The 22,395-nt window shown below is 48.6% G+C and overlaps 1 protein-coding gene across 1 annotated transcript in view; it reads left to right on the top strand.

Moving 5' to 3' along the window:
- Positions 1 to 22,395, top strand: part of POU2F3 (POU class 2 homeobox 3) — a 72,453-nt gene that overhangs the window by 12,428 nt on the left and 37,630 nt on the right. The window contains exon 4 of the mRNA XM_046638251.1: positions 17,481 to 17,515. Within this exon, the coding sequence (XP_046494207.1) occupies positions 17,481 to 17,515 (35 nt within the window). The remainder of the gene's footprint in view (positions 1 to 17,480; positions 17,516 to 22,395) is intronic.

Raw genomic sequence — 22,395 nt, forward strand, 5'->3', positions numbered from 1 at the left:
ATCAGTTCCCCCTGGGCATGTGGAGGAGCTGTGGCTTCATGGGGCTTTTGCAGCGGGGGGAGGGATGGAGGGGGGGCAGGCAGTCTCTAGGATCCAAGCCTGGTGACTCTGCTCCTGTGTCTCCATCTGTCCCCACTCCATCCCTCACCTTGCTGGAAAAGAAAAATGAAGCCACAGCTCCTCCACATGCCCAGGGGGAACTGATAGGAATCCCTGAGGGTGTAAGGATTCTGAGAGGGTGTCTTGTCCATACCTCTCTCTTCCTTTGGAGACATTTCAAAACTATCTCTGGAAAATGAAAGAAACTACTGTTTTCAGAGACGTTTGTTTTCCTCATCTATTCTTCATCCTTAAGAAAAGCTAATCCTCCAATTTCTCTTGGCCACCTATCCTTGTAGGATACAATCTTCAGTGCCTGACACTCCTTTCTTATCTCTCACCTAAGACCCACATGCTGCAGCATAAGCCCATTGCCTCTTGTTCTGGCCTTCTCAAACCAGAGTGGCTTCCATCCCACCTATTTCCAGTTTCTGTGACAGGCAGATTAGAAAGTATTGATTCACCACCCAGGCTGCATCCTGCGGCTGTACATGCTGGAGGTCTCAGGGGGCGGCCTGTGACATCAGGGATCACCTCCCCAGCTCTCAGGAACCTTAGCCAATAAAGCAGTGACAGCAGCAGCTCACACCTGTGCCATGCCTTACAGCTCTCAGACACTTTCTCATCTGTCTGTTCCCAAACCCAGACCCACAGGATGGACAAGGCAGGACCCTCCTGTTCAGATGATCCTGCCTGGCACCACTCCCTCTTCCTTTTGGAGGTCTCTTTAAGGAAGTGGCCCCTTGCCACCCCAGCTGCCATCTCTGCCACCCCTAGAAGAACATGGACCTCCCTTCTCTCCAGCCTCAGAGGGGTCAAAGTGAGGGAGCTGGGTGGGTGGTGTCCACATGCTGTCTTTTACAGTCCAGATCTCCACTTGGTTTCACCGGTGGTCATTCTTTAGAGCACTGCTTCACAAACAATCTGGGGTGCAGGACCAGTCATTTTACCTCCAGTGTGTCACAGACCCGTATGTGGTCCTACCGCGCAGGACTGGCACTCAGCTCGTACCCACCACACAGGTTCCACAGGGCCCAAACTGGTCTCCATCCACTTCAGCAGGGAGAGCCCACTGATGGCGTGCTTGAGGTGCCATTAACATTTCTAAATTCTTCCTCTCCGCGTTTATACATCTCTGGTCTCGGCCCTTAATGAACAGTTCACAGACCAGCCCTGGCTGTTGGACCACACTTTCAGATGCTCTGCCTCAGAGGAGTTTCCCTCGTGTGTAAGAGTAGGCATTCCGTGAGCAATGGGTACTTCTGACCCTGGGCACATCTTACGACCTTCTTAACATTCCTCCTACTCCCGCTGTGGGTAATGTGGGGGTGATGATGGGGAGATCCAGCAGGAGAGGTAGGTCCCCCACACACAGACTGGGAGACTGGACACTGAGCAGCGTCCAGAGACTCGGGGCCGCTGTAGCTTTCTGGGCCTCAGCCTTCCACTAAGGAAGCCCAAATCACACCCCCTTCCCCCTAGCTGTGAGTAAACGCTTTCTGTCTCCTGGTCTACCTCTTCCTCAAGAAACAATTAGGGCAATGAACACCTGGTGTAGAAAAGTGCTGAACAGGAGAAAAAGAATTTAAAGAGAAACAAGCAACCAAATTAGGGTAAATCTTAGGGGCTTGAGGAGCAGCCAACATCCAGGCAACTAAGATGAGTTACACTCTGTCCCACCCCATCTCCCAAGCGCACAGACAGACAGACACAAATACAAATCCACACTCACACAATCCCCACCTCCAAACCCTCGGGGCGGGACCAGAGGTGCACCTACTGGCAGTCTTCATCTCTGGTCTAGGCTGCTCTTTCAAAGGCCGGCTGGGGTCCTTGCGGGGGGGTTGTGAAACTACAGGAGAGCCGGGGCACCGAGAGCTGAGTCTCAGCCCGCATCTGCTGGAAGGTCTCCCATATTTAAACCCCTTCCCGGGGAGGGCTTTCCTAGGATGACCCAAGCTTAGGAAGAGTTGCTGCAGGGAGAAGCAGGTCCAACTTCTCTCTCACCCTCTCACCCCACACTCCCCACAGCCTTTGGTTTGGGAGGACCCGAGAGAATCAGCTGTGTCCTTAAAAGGGAAGCTGCATGAGGTTGTCCCAGCAGGGGGACATTCCCCCTCATTGAAGCCTGAGAGGCGGGCAGGGCAGGATCAGAGAACGGCAAGAGCCCTCAAGGTGGCTGAATTTCATTTCTAGAGACTTCAGCCACTAACAGTTCAAAGTCCTCTCTTGCCTCCTCCTTGGGCCAGTGCTCGCTGGGGGGAGCTCCTGTGGTCACAGCAGGGCCCCGGGGAGACTCAGGAAGGGCAGGCCTCTGTGCCAAGCCCGGGGCATGGGAAACAGAGCTGCAGGCATCTCCCAAAAAGCACCAGTGCTGTTGACTCAAAAAATAATAGGTGTTCATTTGCATGGCATTTTACGTACGGGCTCCATGCAGTGCCTTTTCGTCTCCTACCACAGGCACCTCCGAAGCCCCCCAGGTGTCCCCTCTCCTGTCGCCTCCTCTCAGGGCATTGCTGTGTCCTCCAGACTCCAGAACTTCCCCACCACTACCTAGCCATGCTTGATGTAGCCCAGCCCAGAAAAACCCAGCAGTTGGCCTCACTTGGGTGTGACTGGTCCAGGTTTGCATGAAAGGAACTGGCGGGCAGTCTAGCAGGTCTGGGCCCCCTGGTCACCTGGGTTAGGAGCACCCCACCTGACTGCTGTCCACTTCAGTGAGGCCCCCAGCAGAGGGCTTGCTCACCCCCACCTGCTCCGGCTGAGAAGAGGAACAAAAAATCTAAGCCAGAGAGCACAGAGAGGGGCCGAAAGGAGAGGAAACCCAGTGGTTGCTATGACGATGGGGTCTCAGCGCCCAATTTGCATAGGGCGATGATTTCCATACTGCAGGGTGAATTTCCATATCCCTACCTCAAAGCCTGTTGGGGTGGGGAGGGGGAGAGGGGAGAGGTCATTTGAAATTCAAATGAGGATGATTAAGATTTTCTTGAGGAGGGAAGCACGGGCAAAAGGGGTTAAGCCGACTGGCAAATGTCTGCTCCGGGCTCAAAGTTGTTGAAAGCATTTGGCTGGTTCCCCTCCCACCCATCTCCACAGGCCCCTGGGGACGTGCCGGGGGTTGTGGTCGGGCTGAGTGTTAGTGGCCTCTGCCTGGGAAGACGAGCTGGGTCTCTATCCCCTCCTGCCTCTGGGCTCAGTTTGCGCCCCAGGGTCCTGAGGAGGTGAGCTCACAGGGACCACGGGGCAAGTTCTAGTTCTGCAGTTAGGCCTCCCTCCTTCTGGTGACCACAGACTAGTCGTCTCAGCTTTTCTATCAGTGAAATTGGAGAACAGTCTGCACTTTCTGGTTTGGCTGAGGAGGTGTGAGGACAGATGGGTTCTGGACTCATCTCTACCACCAACCTGTGCCCTTAGACAAATCGCTTCCCGTCTTTGGGCCTGACTTTGTACACATTGGATGAAGGGTCTGAACTTGAGAGTCTCTAAGATCACTTCTAGCCCTAAGATGCTGTGATCGGAGCATGCTCTGATCCTTGGCACTCCCCAGTTATTATTTGCAAGACTCTTTGAATGAGGTGAGTTGCTGCACCCCTCAGTTCCTCTAATGTGTTAGGAAGGGCACCCCTGCCCCCCAGCTTACCGAGATGCAGTCATTAAGAGCATAGACTTTGGAGGCAGAGTCTGTATTTGAAGCTAGCTTCTCTACTTATTAGTTATACGACCTTGGACTCATTGCTTAATGGCCCTCTGCTCAGTTCCTCATCTGTAAAGTGGGAGTAATAATAGTGCCTACCTCCTAGGGTTGCCACGAGGATGAACTGAGTCAACATTTGTACAGCACTTAGAACAATGCCTGCCACGGAATAACGCTATTTGCTGGTATTAGTATCAGAGGGACAAAGTGTCCACATGGTGGGGCAGTGACCCAACAGCCAATCCAGGGAACCTCTATGAGGAAGATGGACTATTGCCTGCGTAGACCTGCCTGTGAATTCACTGTCATACCCACTTACACTCAGGAGCTAAGACATGGGCTCCATGGAGAGCCCACGCCCTCGCCCCAGTGTGGGCTGCTTGTGTGCATCCTGACTCGGGTTTGTCTTTACTACTCCGGAAGCAGGGAAATGGCAGAAGAAAGGGAGAGAGTCGGTAGAAAGACCCCTTCTCCCAGGACCCAGGGCTGAGATGGGACAGATTCAACGAGACAAGATGATATTTGTGGTTCTGGAAAGTCTAAAGGTCCTTTTTTTGCCTCGAGTTTCGGCAGCACCTCCAGATGCGGTTGCATTTCAAGAGAGTGTAGTGTAGTGTGGACAGCCTTGCCTGGTGCACAGATGTGGGTTTGAGTTTCTGCTCGGTGACTTACTAATCAGTTACCTTAGGCAAGGTGATTAACTTCCCTGAGCCTCAAGTTTCCTCAGCTGTAAAATGGGGATAGTAAGAGCACCTACTCACAGGTGGTTGTGAGGATTAAATGCTGCCATGTGTATAAAATGTTTACTACAGAGCTTGGTGAATGCTCCATAAATGTCAGCTATTAATTAATCCTTATTATTTGAAAACAGCATTCTGCTGCCAAAATGCTTGAAAATTCTCTGATCTAGTCCTGGTCTCCTATTTTACGGGAAGAGCGACTGGGGTCGGACAAGGGGAGTGACTTTCCCAAGGCCACAGCAGGGTTTGAGAGGATGTTTCTTTAGGAGCCTTTCCCCGCCCCAGAGGCTTGTCCCTGTCCCCGCACCCCCACCCCCAACCGCCCTGTCCTTTGTTTTTGTTTTGTTGTTTCATTGAACAGAGACTCTCCCCTCCCCACCACCCTTCCCTCAGAAGTGGCCTCTCCAGCCCCAGGAACATAGGCCCCAGACAGGAGAGGAAGCCGTGACCCTGGCAGCATTACACCGCATGAGGGAAAGGACATGGTGTCTGGACTCAGAAGATGGCTGTGTGAGGTCTAACAAGCCCCACCCTCTCTGGCCCTCAGTTTACTCACTGGTAAAATAGGAGTTCTGTAATTGCCACCCTGTAGACCTCACAGGTGTGGTGAGGATCAAATAACTGGATGTGAAAGGTCACTGCAAAGCAAAGGAGCAAACCCAGCGCAGGCACTGTGACCTGGCGTGGTGGTGAGCACACGGGCCCAGGAGCCAGAGCTTTGAGATGCATCGAGTTCCTTCCCTCCAGCCCGGGTGACCCAGCCTGGGCTTCCTTATCTGTAACCGAGTGGGAGGAATGAACGAAAGGAGAGTGTATCTGTAGCAGCTTTTGGAAGTGTGAGCTGTTCCACGAATGTGAGATGGCATCTCCCGTGTAAGCTTTCTCATTCCACACGTGCCCTGCTGAGCCGCACAAAGGACATCGGCGCCCACATGGGAACCAGAGCCCAACCACGTTCATGCCCCTCTCTGCCAGCTCCTCCTGCCCCTCTCCCACCCCTTCTCCCAAGACTTCACTCAGCCCTGGAAAGAGGGCTAGGATAGAGGTCTCTTACTGACCTTGCACCTCTTCCCCTCTCAAGGCTGGGCCAGGAGTGGAGCTGGTGCTGGTCTGGAGTTGACCTGGAAAGAGCCCCATGGGCTGTGGAGAGAGTCAGGTCCGGGCATCGGAGCTCTGGGGGTTTGTTCCCACTTTGCCATTTATTGCCTGTGTGACCTTTAGCTCATGACTTGTCCTCTCCAGGACTGTTTCCTCACCTGTAAATGATGGGTGCAGTACCAGGAGTCTCTGTGGTCCCCTCGAGCATGAAAAAGTTCTGACAGAAAAATAGCAGCTGAGGTGCTTCTCTGAGATGTGCTTGTTGGGAGCGCCCACAACCTGGGTTTATTTAACAGAGTTCTTCCTTTGAAGATGGATTTTTATTGTTTTGCCAGGGTCAAGGGACTATGAGTCAAGACTTTTGTGGAAACCTGACTCTTCTGGCCCGCTTCCTTGCCACAGTAGCCTGAGTCCCTGGACTCTTTTTCTGGAACCTGGCGCGACTGCCCAGGATGCTCCTTCAGCTTAGCCCCTGATCATGCTGTCTCCTTTGCCCCTGGGGTGGTGACTGCAGCATCAGTGTGTGGCCAGCAGGAGAGGAGGGGGAAATGCATAAGAGCCCCAGAGAGCCCCATCTCTAGCTCGGACTGAGAAGAAATGCGGTCTGTATTTCCTAAAAAACTAGGAGGCCTTGGTGAGGAGCCTTTCGTTTATCAAAGAATGATGTGACAGATTGCAGAGGGAAGCTGGGAAGATGCTGGACTTCTCTTCTAGCAAAGGGGTGCAGCAGAGTGCCTTCTGTCCACTGTGGCATGTCTCTGGGCTCCCGAGACCTGTGGGAAGGGCCTGGAGAGCAAGGCTTTGGGATTCAGTCTCCTGACGGTGCATGTGGAGAAAAGTCAGCAGGTCCCTCACACAAGCCATGTTGCAAGAAGCCGTGAGGTCGGTCATGGTTACTCTGCCATTCTCTCCCTTGGGGTAGAGAGGAAGAAGCTTTAAATCATGAAAATCCCCAAATGCACAGACTGTCAGAGGTATAGGGAACCTGAAAGGTCATCCAGTCCTGGAGTAGCAAGTGGGTTTGTTCGGGAGAGCTAATTCTGATCATTGGTGGTGATCTCTGAGCACCGAGTTTAGGAAAAGGAAGAGGGTGCAGCAATCCATTAGTGATGTCTGCCTGGGCATGGCTTGCGCTCACGCCGTGTCTTTGCATTTGCCATCTGTACCCTCAAAGGTCAGGCGACTTGACCAAGGACACTCAGCTAGTGGAGAAGTGGAACTCATCTCCCAATCCCTAAGCCGGTGCCCTTCCCACAGTCCATCACAGGTCCTCCTGTGTCCTGTGCTTCAGGTGGCTTCAGGGGTCATCCTCAGTTTCCTTCTGGGCATTTCTTTGCTCCTATGAAAGAGGTGGCAGGAATGCAGACAGAAACTTTTTTGTTTTAATATTTAAGGGAAAGTGAAGGCTATGGAGATTAAGCCACTGGCCCAAAGTCCAGTGTAAAACAGCCTTTGAAGTGACCCTCCAGCTCAGTTTACTGTGCGTTCTCTGCTCGGCACTCTGACCATTAGGCAAGACTTCTCAGTTCCTTGGAGGAACCTCAAGTAACCAAAAAGGTAGGCGTGGTGTCTGGGGGGTCCTATGAACTGTTTGGACTGGTTTTAATGTCCTCATTGGGAAGTCTCTTGGTTTGCTCTGGTGACTTTAATAAGTGCTGTCCCAGGAAGTGCCAGCAAGTTGCCAAGTGGTCACAGAGTGGCACTGAAAGGCTTACTGCGTTATACTAGGAGCGGATCTGGGGATCTGGTGAGAAGAGAAGCAGTCCAGAAATGGGAGAGGCTCCTCCCCATTGCCGAATGCTCTCTGCATTGTTTACCAGGCAGAAGTGAAAAATCCTGCTGGAACGGTTCTCCATTCTTGTACTTCCACCTCCCTCACCCAGAGAATTGCTCCCCAGGCAAACTCACATCCCAGGGCTGCCAAAGCTATGCAAATCAGCGGGGCCTGTGAGGCTGCAGGCTCAGAGGTGGGAAAGCAGAGGGCTGGCGCCGGCTCCTACTGTCCTGGCCAGGCAGGCTGCACGGCTGACCCGGTGCTCACTGGATGTCAGGGGAGGAGAGGCAGAGGTGGATGTTGCTCTTCACACCCCAGCACCTCCTGCAGACTGCCTTTCTCATGGAGACTCCGTTGGGTGTGATGACCTTTCTGGCCTAAGGAGGTTCTTTCCAGAATCCTTGGGCTCCTCGCTAATTCACTGTGCCTTTTGCCCTCTTTTGATCACTTAATCCCATTTTCTATGGACTGGGCCGTGGTTTTCATATTTAACCCTGCTCCCTCGAACTGCAGCCCCAGCCTCTTCCTTTCTTGGGAGCCCTTTGGTACCAATGAACGGTTCTGGGAACCATGAGGGCCCAGGGAGATGCTGGAGTTGGGGAGCTAAACTGGGGCTTGGGTGGAGTCCTCGGACATGGTAACAATGTAGTCATGCTAGAGTGGGTAGGGTACACCACACTGGGTTGGAGACCCAGTGAGTGCTTTTGTCTCCCCCTGCGGATCATTCCCAACATGTGCCCATACTTTAAAAGCTCCGTCTGTTTGTATGTATCATCACTTAACCTTGTAGAGACTCAGATTCTTCACCTTGAAAATGGGGTGAATACTGATGCTTCATCTTCCCAAAGGCAGGGAACTTGCCCCAACAACCTCCTGGGGTCCCTCCCAGCCCTATGAGCCAGGGCTGCAAGGTGTTTGCTCTCCTTCTGCTTTCTTGCTGAAAGCCTCATGGCCTGGGGACTCCCAGGGGACCATGAGAACCACAAGAGGCCTTGGGAGACCCCAGCTGGTAGCCCTTCCAGCTTGGCACGGATCTCACCCATTTGCCCCCAAGATCTCCAGAGAGGGGGTTCTGAAGCTTCCTTTGCAAGCGCTTTCTGCCTCCTCGTCCGCTCTGTGTCCTTGTCTTTTATTGTGTGCAGAACAAAGAGGACAGAGAGAAATGGTGAGGAGAGTTCTTTGGTCTTTCCTGTGCCTCCCCCTGCAGATGCTGCAGACGGCGACCAGCTTTGGGAGGGGAAGAAAAAGCCCTGGTACCTTTCAATCAGCTGCATTGAATCCCAAGACTTTAGAGATGGAAGGAATTTTAGGGGTCACCTGAGAGCCCCCTGTTGATGCTCTCAAGTTGCCCCTCAATTCAAAACCTAATTCTGTAACATCCCTGAAAGACACAGCCTCTGCTTGAATATTCCTGGCAGTGGGCAGCTCTGCTGATGTGAAACTGCCCGTTTCACAGCTGGACAATTCCACTTCTTACAGAATTCTTCCTTACGCTGAGATGAAGCCCGCTTCCCAGAAGCTTCCATCACTGGCCCTTGTTCTGCTCTTTGGAGCTGCAGGCTAAGCGTGCTTCACTTCCATGCCAACATTTGGGGAGGAAGAAAAAGTCCACTGACATTTATTTAAGCACTTACTGTGCACCTGGCACACTGCTTTCAAGTGTTCCCTTGTTGGCTTGTTTTATTTTGAAAAACTTCAGAAATACAGAAAAGAGAGAAAACAGTCTAATGAACAGCGTATACTCATCACCTGGATTTAATAACGGTTAACATTTTGCCATATTTGATTCATCCATTTTTTTCCTGAAAACTTTATTTTTTAACTTTTCATTGTGGACATTTTCAGACACAAACAAAAGTAGAGTCGAATACAGTGAGCCCCGTATACTCATTGCCTGCTCTCGGCAACCATCAGACTTCTGCCATTCTTGTCGCCGGGATATTTGCTTGTAAATTATTGACATTATAACATTTCAATCCTAAATATGGCAGTATGACCTCTAAAACATGAGGACATTTTCCTTCTTAACTACAACACCGTTATCACACTTAACAAAATGAGTCATTTAATTCTCATGGCGACCCTTTGAAGAAGGTTTTGTCTAAAGGCAAGTGTGTTCTCTGGCCTGAATACCCCTCCTTATCCAGTGTGACGCTGGGCTTCTTACCATCTTGGTCCTCAGGCTCTATAGCCCATTTCATCAGGGTATCTTTTGAAAAATGGTGCCCTGAACTGGGCATGATGCTCTCAGTCTGAGATCTGCAATGATCTGCATGTCTGTTAATGCATGGGAGAGCATTAGCTTTTTCAGCACCCACGTGTGGCACATTTGGGGCCAATACTGAGCTTTGGTCAATGAAAACTCCTTTTTTGTTGTTTCCTTTTCTCATGAGATACTCTAACACCAGCTTCTCCTATAGTCCTTTCCCCGCAAGGAACTGCAGTATGTTTATTTCCCAATAGTGTCTGCCAATAAACGGAAATAAGATTCGTTTGTTTTTGTTTTTCTTTTTTTGTTGGGGGAGGTGTATACAGTCGTGTGCGTTTAATCACGGGGACATGTTCTGAGAGATGCATCGTCAGATTTCGTCGTTGCATGAACATCAGAGTGCCCTTACACAGACCTAGATGGTACAGCCTGCTACACACCAAGGCCATGCGGTACTAATCTTAGGGGACCACTGTCATATATGCGGTCCATCGTTGATCTAAAGGTCTTATTCGGCTCATGACTGTACTGGATTTCTGTAGGAGATTTAGCCTCTTTAAAAATGTGAAATACAGAGTAGAGATATTTTGATGGTCAGGAATGCACACGTAAATTTTAATCACCACGAGCATCAGCTGTGACTATTTCTATTGTTAGCTCCATTTGGAGGTTGGTTGGTGGTATTGGTGAAGAAACTCTTTATCAGGCTTCACAATGCTGTAGATAGTCTTCTTTGAGCTTTGTTGAGGTATAACTGACAAATCAAACTGTGAGATATTTACAGTGTACATCGTGGTGATTTGATATATGTATGCGTTGTGAAAAAATTCCCACCGTCTAGTAAATTAACATATGCCTCACTTTGCATATTTATCTCTTTTTTTTTGGTGAGTAAACATAAGTTCTCTCAGCAAATTTCGGTTATGCATTACAGTGTTATTAACTATAGTCACCGTGTTTACATTAGATCCTCAGATCTTATTCATCTTCTAGCTGGAAGTTTGTGCCCTTTTACCAACCTCTCCCTATTTCTCCCACCCCAAGTCCCTGGCAACCACTTTTCTACTGTCTCTTTCTATGAATTTGACTTTTTTTTTAGATTCCATACATAAGTGATACCATGCAGTATTTGTCTTTCTCTGGCTTATTTCACTCAACATAATACCCTCAAGCTCTGTCCATGTTGTCGTAAATGGCAGGATTTCCTTCTGTCTCGTGGCTGAATAATATTCCATTGTGTGTGTATATATATATATCTACATACACCCTATCTTCTTTATCCTTTCATTCGCTGACGGACACTTAGGTTGTTCCCATATCTTCGCTATTGTGAATAATACTGTAATGAACATGGGGTGCAGATCTCTCTTAAAGATCCTGTGTTCATTTCCTTTGGATATACACCCAGAAGTGGGGTTGTTGGGTCATACAGCAGACAGTCTTAAAGGCAGAGCATGCTTTTGTGCAATTTGACTACTTTAGTTGACTACCCAATATGAAGTAGAAAGATTTCCAGGTTAGAGTATTTGTCAAAACACAATTCCCTAATTAAAAAAAAATCTTCAGCTTACTTTTTTTCTTTTTAATTTTTATTGTAAAAAATAAAATAAAGTTTATTAAAATTATGTTGTAAAATAACATAAAATAAAATTTAAACACAAAATTTACCATCTTAACGATTTCTAAGTGCCCAGTTTACCTTTATACAGTTTATTTTTAACCTAAATGCAAGGCTTTACATTTATTCCTGTTCCATTTCATCTTGTTGGTGTTGGCCTCCTATTAGAACCTGCAAAAATGTTTTCTAACCCTGAGTCCATCATCCAGTTTTCTGTATTAATCTCCCTCTCGGCTCCAAATTACTTTAAACTCGATCAACATCTATCCTGTTTATTTGCCTAAGCTGTTGACTAAAGTTGAATGCTCTGGTGCGCTCTTGATGCGGTGTGTTTATTGGGGAAATTGAATGAGTACGGGAGTTGAGAAACCCGAGCTTTGGTCCCAATTCAGGTTCTCTGAGGTTCTCTGAGCTCAGCAAGGTGCGTCCCCTCGGAGGTTGGACTTCATTGTTCTTCTGACTCTAAATATAATGCTCCTGCTGTGGTTTTCTTTTCTTCCAGTTTATTCTGTCTCTTCTAACTCTATTCAAAACTATCTTCTCTCTTTTTGGCCTTTCACCTTTTTTCCTAGTCCTGCCTTGGTACTGGCCAGTGTGAGGAAAAGATACAATGTGTTGGAGAGAAGGAAGAGTGGCTGTTACTTCTTGGGCAATTTTCAATTCACATTTCTTATTTGGGCCGGTTCTTTTATTTATGCCCTTGTGGCCCGGGTACTTGGGGGGCCAGCTAAGCTCCTGGCCTTTTAGTATCTTTGAAGGAGACCAGGCACCAGGTGAACGCCAAGGAGAGTGTCAGCGGGTTTCTAGAACTTCAGCAGAGACCACAGCCTGCTGCAAATCCATCAGGCCAGGAAATAGGGCCAGACGGTTACAGCGATAGTGTAAATATTTTGTACAGTAAATAAATAAATGTTTAAAAGGAAAAAAATTGCTCCTATGTGTCTCTGTCCTGCTTTGTTTTTTCTGCAACAGCTGCCACCTTCCAAAGAGGGAGCCAGGCCTTGGAAATAGAATGTGTTCAGGTTTCTGCAGATGGTGACGCCTGTGATTTCTTAGGTCTGAATGGAAGATTCATTTTGGTAGCAGTTTCTTAGTAATTTGGGTCAAACACATAGTCTTTCAGCACCTACTATGTGTTGGACACTTTGAGGCACTTGAGTTACAATGATAAACAAGATATGATAGCCCTGGCCCCTAGGGGCTCATAATTTCCTGAGGGATATGGACACACAAACCACTGACTCTAAAAAATGTGCTGTGTGCTATAAGAGATATAAATAAGAGATGTGGAAACACAGAGGAGGAAATCCCTTTGGATGAGCTTTATGGAGGGTGTGACATTCGAGTTAGGTCTTGAAGGATGAGTGTGTATTTTCTAGGGAAACATGGGCATTCCAGTCAGAGGGAACAGAGTATGAAAGTCCCTAACATAGGACCAAGCTCAGCCTGTTTGAGGAATAGCCCAGGATGTCTGGAGCCCAGCTCCACAATTGGTTATTGCTTCCCAGCTTACAAAGCACAGCCACCAGCTTTGTCTTACTCAAGCTTTCCTATATTCCTGGGAAGTGAGTGGAAGGGGAATTATGACCTTCCTTTGCCACTGAGAAACCTGAGACTCTGGAACTTCCTGCCTTGACCAAGGTCACACAGCTGCGCAGTGCGGGAGCCCAGGCTGGAACCCCAGGGCTCTGACTTTAAGTCCAGAACTCTTTCTAAGTATGCCCCACTGCTCCTCCACATAGCATCTTAAAGGGGTAGAAAAAGAAGTTTCTGGTGATTGTGGACCAATATGATGATGGCACCCCTTCCTTTCTTTGGGAAGAGGAGCACCTTCTGCACTGTTTCAAAGGTGAATAAATTGAGTCCTGGGACTGCCTCACCAGTCACCTCTCAATCTAGAGCATTAAGGCAGCAGCAGCACCCCAGGGAGCTAGATGTTGGCCCAGAATTCCCAGGCACCACCTCCCAGGCCTCTCCTGTAGGCTGGGTGGGGAGAGGTGCCGGGTAGAGCAAGTCGGGTGGACCATGGGAGAGAGAAGGAACAAGTGCAGCAGTAAAACGAGGGCTGAGGCAGCTCCCCCTCGGCCAAATCTGGAGAGAGAATCAGGTGTCATCAGAAATTAACTAATGCCTCTAGTAGACTACGTCACTGTGTCTCGACTGAGACCCCCAGAGGCTCTGAGCTCTTCTCTCAGGCTGGGGACCATGAGGGAAGCCGTGTCTCCTGCTTAGCAGTGGAGTCAGAATCTGAATAGGAACAGCGTTGGGGACCTGAGCCCTTACTCGTTGCCCAGCGCTGAGCTACGTGCCACCCTCTGCTCTCCTGGAGTGTCATGGGGTCAGACTCCTGGGAGGTCCTGGCTGGACCAGGCTCCTCTAGTCCAGCCATTCAGTTAGCCCGGGATTCAAGGAAAGTCAGGCAGAGATACCAATGCAGGTAAGGATGAATTTGATGAGAAGGAGAAACTCTGTCACCAGGCTCCAAGAGCAGCAGGTGTATCCTCACGTTCAGAGGCCTCTTGAGAAGGGCCACGGAAAAACTTATGTGCAAGAGAAACTGTTAATTTTGTTGGCTGGTGGGTTTTAAAATCAGTCTCTGAATTCTGCATGCTCGTCTTTTTCATTTTGTGGATCTCACAAACACAGTGATGGCATTCACAGGAACCAAAAGCAAAGACCTTTTTAAATTGTCCACAAACCTGATGACCCCCTCAAGTCAATGTGTTTTGGCTCCCAGTGTTTCTCTCAATTTCTAGATCTCATTCACATATATATTATTACCTCCTTCCGGAACCTTCTCCTCTTGCCTTCCAGACTCCATACTTGCCTGGTCTTCCTCCTACTTGAGTGCCCAATCTTTCTCAGTCTCCTTTGCTGGCTCTTTCTCCTCATCCCAATCTTGACCCTTTTTTCTTCTTTATCTGGACTCAGTTCCTTTGTAACTTCACCAAGTCCTATGGCTTTAAATACCACCTATAAGCTGATAACTACCTGATTTAGACTTCTGACTTGATACCTCTCCTGAGTGCAAACTCATTTCCCTCCCTCTCCTGGGATATCTAAGTGGCATCCTAAACTCAACACGTCCAAAAATGGAGCTTTTCACTTTCTACCACCAGCCTGCTCCTCCCCGAGTCACCCCCATGTCAGGGAATTGTATCACCACTCACTCCATCAAGAAAGCCCAAACCCTAGGAATCGTCCTTGATTCCTCTCTTTCCCTTGTACCCCACCTCCCATCTATCAACTGCTGCCATGAGCTATCAATTCAAAATGTATTCTAAATCCCGGCCCTTCTTACAACCTCCATTGCTACCCTTCCACCCAGTCCACAGCCCTCTCTCACCTGAGCCATTGCAGCAGCCTCCCAGTTGGTCTCCCTTTCTACTCTCTTACTCTCTGCGGCTGATCCACTGCAGTTTTAAACACTTAAGTCAGATCATGTTACTCTTCTGCTCAAAACCCTCCATCACTTCCCATCATCCTTGGTGTAACAGCTGAAAGTTTTCACCATGACCTGTCTACCGGATCTGTGTCATCTCACCCCTGGTTCCCCAGCCACTTCTCTCCAGCCATTCCAGCCTCATTCCTGTTCCTCAGCGTGCAAGCCTGTTCTTGCCTCAGGTCCTGATCCCTCTATCTGGAATGCGCTTCCCCAGACCTTCAAAAGGGTGGGTCCTCACTTCACTGGATGAAAATGTCACCTCCCCCGGGTGGCCTCCCCAGACCACCCTGGTTATGAACAGCTTCTGATGCTCTCTCCCCCGACCATGTATTATTGTTCCCCACAGTAATTGTCTCTAAAGGAAGTTATATATTTGTTTACTTCTTCCTTTTATGTTTCCTCAACTAGAAAACTAGCTCCATGAGTCGGGGATTTCTGTCTTCTCCAATGTTCTATTCCTAGTGCCTAGAACAGTGCCCGGCATGTAAAGTGTGCTTAGAAAATACTTGTAGAAGGAATGGATTTGCTCTTTTGTCCAATTTTACAATTACTTCTTATTAGGCAACTTTACAATATCATGAAAGGATTTTTTTTTAAGATAAGAGCAATTTTACCTTCAAGTCTACCCCTCTATACACAACTGTTTTCAGTCTGTGGCCCTTCCCACCTTCTGCTCCCCTCGTAGATTTTGTATATCATCGTAGTTAATCTCAGAATCAGGCTGCTATTCAGAGATCACTCGTATCTCACCATTTTCCTCTTTCTCAGGATCCCCTCACCGTTCACGCTCTGCTCTCATCTTCCTGGCCCAGTTGCTCTCAGAGATGCCACAACCATACTGGAAAGGTCTGCGCTTCCCCGCGTTGTTTAAACAGAGCAGAGGGAACCGGGCTTACATTAAAACTCCAGAGGATTCTCTTAGATTCCATTAGTTCACCTACATGTATTTCATGAACCTCTGACTCACGTTAGGAATTGTGGTGGCCACTGAGGATGCAAAAATGGATGTCATTGTCCCAGTTTCAAGGAATTCATAAACTAGTGGGAATTCGTAAACTAGGGGAGGAGACCACAAACGAGTGGTCTGGGGAGGCCACTCTGGGGAGGTGACATTTTCATAGAATTTGCAGACAAATAAGGAGTTACGTGATAAGTGCCATGTCGTTGGTAGAGAGGGCGGGGGGCTAACTCTGTGAAAGGGAACAGTGCATGGAGGCATGGAAACGTGAGAAGCCTGATGTGTTTGGACATGAGCGAGCATTCTGTGGGGCTGGAGCGCAGGGCCCTCGGGAAGGAGTCCCGGGGGAATCATGAGTGGCAGAAGACGAAGCAGGGGAGGTAGGCAGAAACCAGGTCATATGGGAAATTATACGTTGTGCTAAGAAATTCGAGCTGTATTCTGAAGATATTGAAGATCTAATGAAAAGCAGAAGAATTTTCTGATTGAAAGTTCTGAATTCATTCATTTGTTCATTTATTCATTCAATCAATCAATATGTTTTTGAGCTCCTATTATACTAAGCCCAGTGCTAGGCTCTGAGTGTATAGTGTTTAATAAATAGTCATTTTCCTTGCCACTATATAGCCAACAAACCATGGGACCCAAAGGGAAGTTGGCCGCTCCTGCCCTAGAGATCTACACGCATAGGAAATTTTATGATAGTGAAGAATGGAAACAATTTCTCTAACAATAAGTATATGTTTAAGCAAATGATGGTATGTTGATAGAATGGAATATTAGGTAGCAATTAGAAATGATGCTTGTGAGCATCAGAGAAAGATTTATGATGCCCCTTTATAATATAAGAGAAATATTTGTGATGCTCACTGGAAAAAGTAGGGTAAAAATCTATATGGAGTGGTGTATATCAGTGGGAAAGGTATGCATAAAAAAGACCATAAAGTATACAAAAATATTAATTACAGCTGCCTCTCGGCAGAGTGAGTTTTCTGCTACTTTATACTTTTTCTGAACCAAAAAGTTTTCTCTATTTAGCACATATTTACTTTTTCAACCCAACATTTATTGTTGAAGGAAAAAGATGACCTAAACAAGAAATGAAAGTTGGGGGAGGGGAAAACAGGATTGACATGTGTCTACCTGACATGATTGAGGGGTCATCACCCCTGGAGGACTGGGACAGAGGGAGGACTTCTTGCATTCACGCAATTTCTTTAGGATGTGTGGCTGGTCATTCCTTGCTTATCCATGAAAATGTATGTAATAGCTTCTGTCTGAGGGACAGCAGCAGAACCAGCACTCTGGTCTGGCAAGTTCTTTTTTCTTTCTTTTTTGGTGAGGAAGATTGGCCCTGAGCTAATATCTGTTGCCAATTTTCCTCCTTTTTTTTTTCTCTTCAAAGCCCCAGTACATAGGTGTATATCCTAGTAGTAAGTCCTTCTACTTCTTCTCTGTGGGAAGCTGCCACAGCCTGGCTTGGTGAGCAGTGTGTAGGTCCATGCCCAGGATCCAAACCTGCAAACCCTGGGCCACTGAAACAGAGCACACAAACTTAACCACTTGGCCACGAAGCCGGCCTTGTGCAGCAAATTCTAATCCAGACTGACTCTATGTGACCTTGGACAAGCCAGTCTCCCCTTTGCCTGGTTACCCACCTCCCTGGAGGAGATTTTCCAAAGAGCTTTCCAGGAAATAGGACAAGCAAGAAGCTCCTGGCCACGGGGGAAGCAGATGTTTTTTTCAGAATGAAGGCAAGCCCCTCCCAACATCCTATTCTTCCTCTAACCTTCAGTCTCTACCAATCCTGCTAGCAACTAATTTCTTTTTTATCTCTTCCAGGAAATGATCGAAATGGCCTAGATTTCAACAGGCAGGTAAGGACTTTCAGAAGAAAACGTTTATTCTATAGATTTTGGGGGTCACTTACACTGTGTCAGGTGTGGGGGATACCAAGAAGATTAAGTAAGTTTGAGGGCGTTTATTCATAGACTCGCAGCCTTAAAGGGCCTTTGCACCCAACCCTTCCCCCAGCCCACAGTCCAGTGATGGAGTCTCCTCTTCGCTTTCCCCTCAGAAGTGTACTGATGAGTGCAGCATCCATTTAAGATCAACTGCATGCCAAATGTGGTCCAGAATCTGGGACAGCAGCTCCTCTCCTGCCTGAACTCAGCCTCAGTTGCCTCTTGGGCAAGTCTGTCTGTGTGGACTGACTGTGTGTAGAGGAATTTATGGAGATGCAAGGATGGAGTGTGTGGGTTCCTTAGGGAGCTCCTGACTTAAAGGAAGAAGATGGGGACAAAAAGAGAGAAACAACAAAAAGAGCTCAGGAAGGAGTGCGTAGCCCAGGTCAGGGGGATGGCATAGACGCAAGCTTGGTGCCTTTGAAGGAGGCCGAGTTGGGTGGGGTTCCAGTTAGTCAGGGAAGGTGGTGTTGGACAGACTGCAGGATGGGTGGATGGATGTGTAAAGAGTAGGGTGGGGCGGAGGGAGAGGACTTTCCCTGTAAGGGTAGAGGCTGATGGGAAGGCTGGGGGGTGAGGGCCAGGACAGGGTGTGATGTCAGAAGCAGATGGTGGGAGGAGGAAGTCCAAGCTGGAGACACCCAGGAAGCAATAATGGGGGGCCCTAGAGCGAGGCAGAGCGGTGAGAATTAGATGCAAAGTCAGAAAGCCTGGGTTTTGGTCGTGTTTCTGCCACTAACTAGCTATATAACCTTAGTCAAGTCACTTAATATTTTTGGTCTGAGTTTTCTCAGCTGAAAGATTAATTTATTCCGTAGATTTGGGGTGGGGGGAACATGTACTATGCCAGGTGTGGGAATACAAGGAAAATGACGACATCGTCTCCGTCCTGGAGGAGCTCACAGTCTAGTTTGAGGGCGTGGGGGAGACAGAGATGGAGGGAGAGGGAGAAGTAGACGGGGGCAGAGAGAGAGACTTTTAAGTGAATTAATTATAATACAATCTCATTCCTGCTTTACTAGAGATGTGGAAAAAACATGGTGCCAGACAGAAATGGGCACAGTTAATTTTTCCTGGGAGCTCAGGCCTGGCTTTGTGGAGGAGGTGATATCTGAGTCTAGCTCTGAAGGATGAGTAGGAGTTGGTCAGGCAGAGCAAAGCGGGCTGGAGAGGGAGCCAGCCAGGGGAAGGGAGGTCAATCCCAGTGTAGTGGTGCGCTGGGACTCACTGGGGCTCTTTCCCGCTCCGCTATTCTGAATCCAGCTGTATATGGAAGCCTAGGGTGGGGCTGGGGGTAAAACGCAGACATGGATTCTTCTCCTCCTTTATCTGCACAGTGATTTGAAGTCACCACTAATGCTTCCTAAAAGGCTGTTAACTCTAGTTGTATCCTTCACCGTCAGAGGGAGGAATAATCTTGAGTCCTGAGCCAAACCCTCTTAGGCAAGCAACTTCTTCAATTTTGTTCACTGGGGCAGTTTGCTAACAAGTAGAGGCCGACTACTCTCCCTCTGTGCTCAGGACCTAAAACAGAGACTTCAGTTAAAGAGACATCTAGGTTAGCTATGAGGGACGCCTTGCAGCCAATGTCGTTTATTAAACCCTGGATCAGCTACCGAGAGAGACTATAGAATCAGCTCCTCATTCAAGGTCTTTAAATATGAGACAGATTCTTGTCTAAGGGAGAGTTTGGCCAGGTTTCCTTTAAGGGCAGGAGGATGGAGGAAGTTTCCCAAGGACTCTGTGATCCTGAAAGAGAGTCCTAAGCAGGTTGGGATATGGCCTGTGCCCTGTGCTTTCCATCCTGAGGACTCAGGATCCCAGCCTAGGGCCTACCTCTCGCTGCCCCAGGCCGTTGGACCACATGCACAGGGAGGAGCCCATCCCACACCAAGATATCGCCATACCAGCCCTGCCTGGAGGTGGCCAGCCCCACAGTCCCAGTGGGTTTGGCTGCCTTGTGATCTTTCTGAAACTTGAGAAACCCTCGCACTTGGAGCAAGGCTGAGGGCAGCCCCTCTGGCCCTGGGCAGCCTGCAGAGAGAACCCATGACCCTTTGTACAACTTTTGGGGTATGGTTTCCACACCAGTTGGAAGGAAGTTTCCTAGCTTCTGCCAGGAGTAGGCCTTGCTTGAGTTGGCTTCCCTTGGATGAGTCTCCTGGGGTGGGTCGTTCCCTCCCTCCCCTGGAAGGGTTTTTAGGTTTCTCATGACTGACAAGAACAGACACGACAGATCTTTCCTTTAAAGAGGGGGGAATTTTGGAGGAAGAGAGGCTCAGCCGAGTCACACTCATTTATACACTTAGACTGGAGCCCTTTTCTGCTCACAAGCACACACCTCCACACCCTCCCTAAGGCTCGTCCTCGCTCCCCCTCCCTCTGTCCCACGGATGCCATCAGATATTGATGCCCACATGCTCACATTCACACCAGCTCACCTGCAGGCCTACAGGTGGGTCCCCAGGATTTCTCAGGCCAGTGCATTGAGACTCATGCCATCACACTTCACAACAAGGGAAGCAAACCAATACCTGCTGATGCCAGGCTCTGTGTAAGGTGATTTGGGCACTTTATCTCGTTTAATTCTCACTATAAATCAATAAGGTAAGTGTTAACTATCCCCATTATACAAATGAGGAAACTGCCTCCTAGGCAGCTCCACCTTATTTGGCAAAGGATTTGAGAGATTAAGTAATTTACCAAAGGTCACAAGATTGGTCAACTGGCAGAACCAGGATTTGAACCCACCTCTCTTTGGCTCCAGAGTCTGTTTTCCCCATGGTGCCTTGCTGCATCCTCCTCTGCAGTCTCTCAACTCCTCTCTCCTTGTCTATACACACCGTCCTTAGGGAGGGGCCTGGGAGCCAGAGACTGAGCGTGACCTCAGCAGGACTAACTGGGAGGAAATGGGAGGGAGAGGGAGTGGGGAGGGGAAGAAAGAGTGGTTGTGTAGGAGCAGCCTCTGTATCTGATACAGGAAAGGGGTTGGCAGACGCAAGGGAGCAAAGGATGAGCCACTGCCCTTGGTGAAGCTCTTGTTGCAAGGCCCCAAGCCGGTTGGTGCAATTGGGAGTTGTGGCAAGGTGCCAGGTCACCTGCAGTCCTGAAGCTGCATGCACAAGGGACATTGGCTTATTGGGAAGTTTTATGCTAAGGCTTTTAACTTCCCAGTCCCAGGAAAGCAGCCTGAGCCTGTTTGGAGGATAATTGTGGAAAGACCCCAGGACCTAGAAGCAGGACCAACCCTCAGTCCCCAGGAAAGATAAAACAAAATTGCCAGTTCCTTAAATGGGGGAGTTGGCGATCCTGGGTGCCGGTGCTATTTCTGCCCTTATACAATCCTCTCCTGCTTTCTGGGCCTGTTTCCTCATGAATCAAACGAAGACGTTTGGATGGAATGATCTCTCAGGCCCCTGCAGTCTGAATGTTATGGTCCCATCATTTTTTTCATACCGTATGCTCAGTGGTTACTTTGACTTCCTTTCTCCTCTCATGTTTGTCTTTGAAGAGAAATGGGGAAGAGAGTGTCCATTTTTCACCCTGAGCTGTAGAGAGTGAGGGCAACTGTGTCACATGGAATCTTCCCAGCCTTTATGATCGTGTGTGATCCAGTGAAAGGAATCATTTGAAATTTGGGGGCAGAAATGGAAGAAACCAACAGGCTGGATCTGGGGTATTCCATTCATTCTTTGAAGATTTAGTCATTCCAAGAACTAGATAGAGGGTGTCGTTTGTAAGAAGATAAATTGCAGTAATGTGGAGTGAATTCTGTAAGAGACGTGACAGTACTGAGCTCTGGGATACTGCCCAACTATCTCACCAAAGAGATGGTGTCTGAAGTACGTGGCAAGAGAAGAGTAGGGAGCTTGACTGGTAGAGAGGGGCAGCAGGAATATTCCAGGCAGAGGAGACAGTGTGTGAAGGCTCAGTGTTATAAAGGGCACGGCTTTGGAGATGTGAGAAGAGGGATGAGATGGTGGAAGATGAGGCTGGAGCTGTGGGTTGGGCCAGATTACGAAGAGCTCTAGATGCCCAGGAAAGAAGTTTGGATTTTATCCCTTGGGCAGTAGGGAGCCACTCGGCATTTTCAAGCATGACTAGTTTCATTTAATGGAAGAGCATTAGAGGGGGGTGTGGGTGAGGAGGGAAGGAAGGACGAATGATGCAAGAGAGGCCTGGTGGGATGCCGTTGTGGTAGGAAGAAGTGGGCAATGCTAAGGAGAGGGATTACAGCGAAGAGCTAAGCACACGTGGAGCCAGAGTGCCCCAGTTTGTATTCTGGGTTTGAATTCTACCTGGCTCTGTGACCTTGGGCAAGTTCTTCAGCTTCTGTATTCCTCAAACTCCTTGTCTGTAAAATGGGGTGAATAATGGTTCCTATCTCACAGGGTTGATGTGAGGATCAAATGAGTGTGTGTGCGCGTGTGTGTGTGCACGCGTGCATGTACCACTTAGACAAGTGTCTAGAACATGCATGCTGTATACGTATTTGTTATTATTATTACTGTGTCAGGAGGCATGGAGAGACTCAGATTTGAGAGAGATTTCTGATATAAGATCAAGAGCATTTTGGCAACAAATTGGACCTTGACAGCAAAGGAAAGGGAAGAGTCCAGCACAGTTCTTAGTTTGCTAGCTTAGGATGCTGAGCATTAGTGGGACTGCAACCAGAGATCAAGAGGACAGGAGGTGGAGCATTTGTCCAGATGATAGCAGAAGAAAGAAGGGTAGATAATGGGCTATGGGTGCCCAACACGTGGTGAGAAATTTGGATCTGGAGCCCAGGAGAC

The sequence above is a fragment of the Equus quagga genome, chromosome 14 (genome assembly GCF_021613505.1).
Source record: "Equus quagga isolate Etosha38 chromosome 14, UCLA_HA_Equagga_1.0, whole genome shotgun sequence".
Taxonomy (NCBI): Eukaryota; Metazoa; Chordata; class Mammalia; order Perissodactyla; family Equidae; genus Equus; species Equus quagga.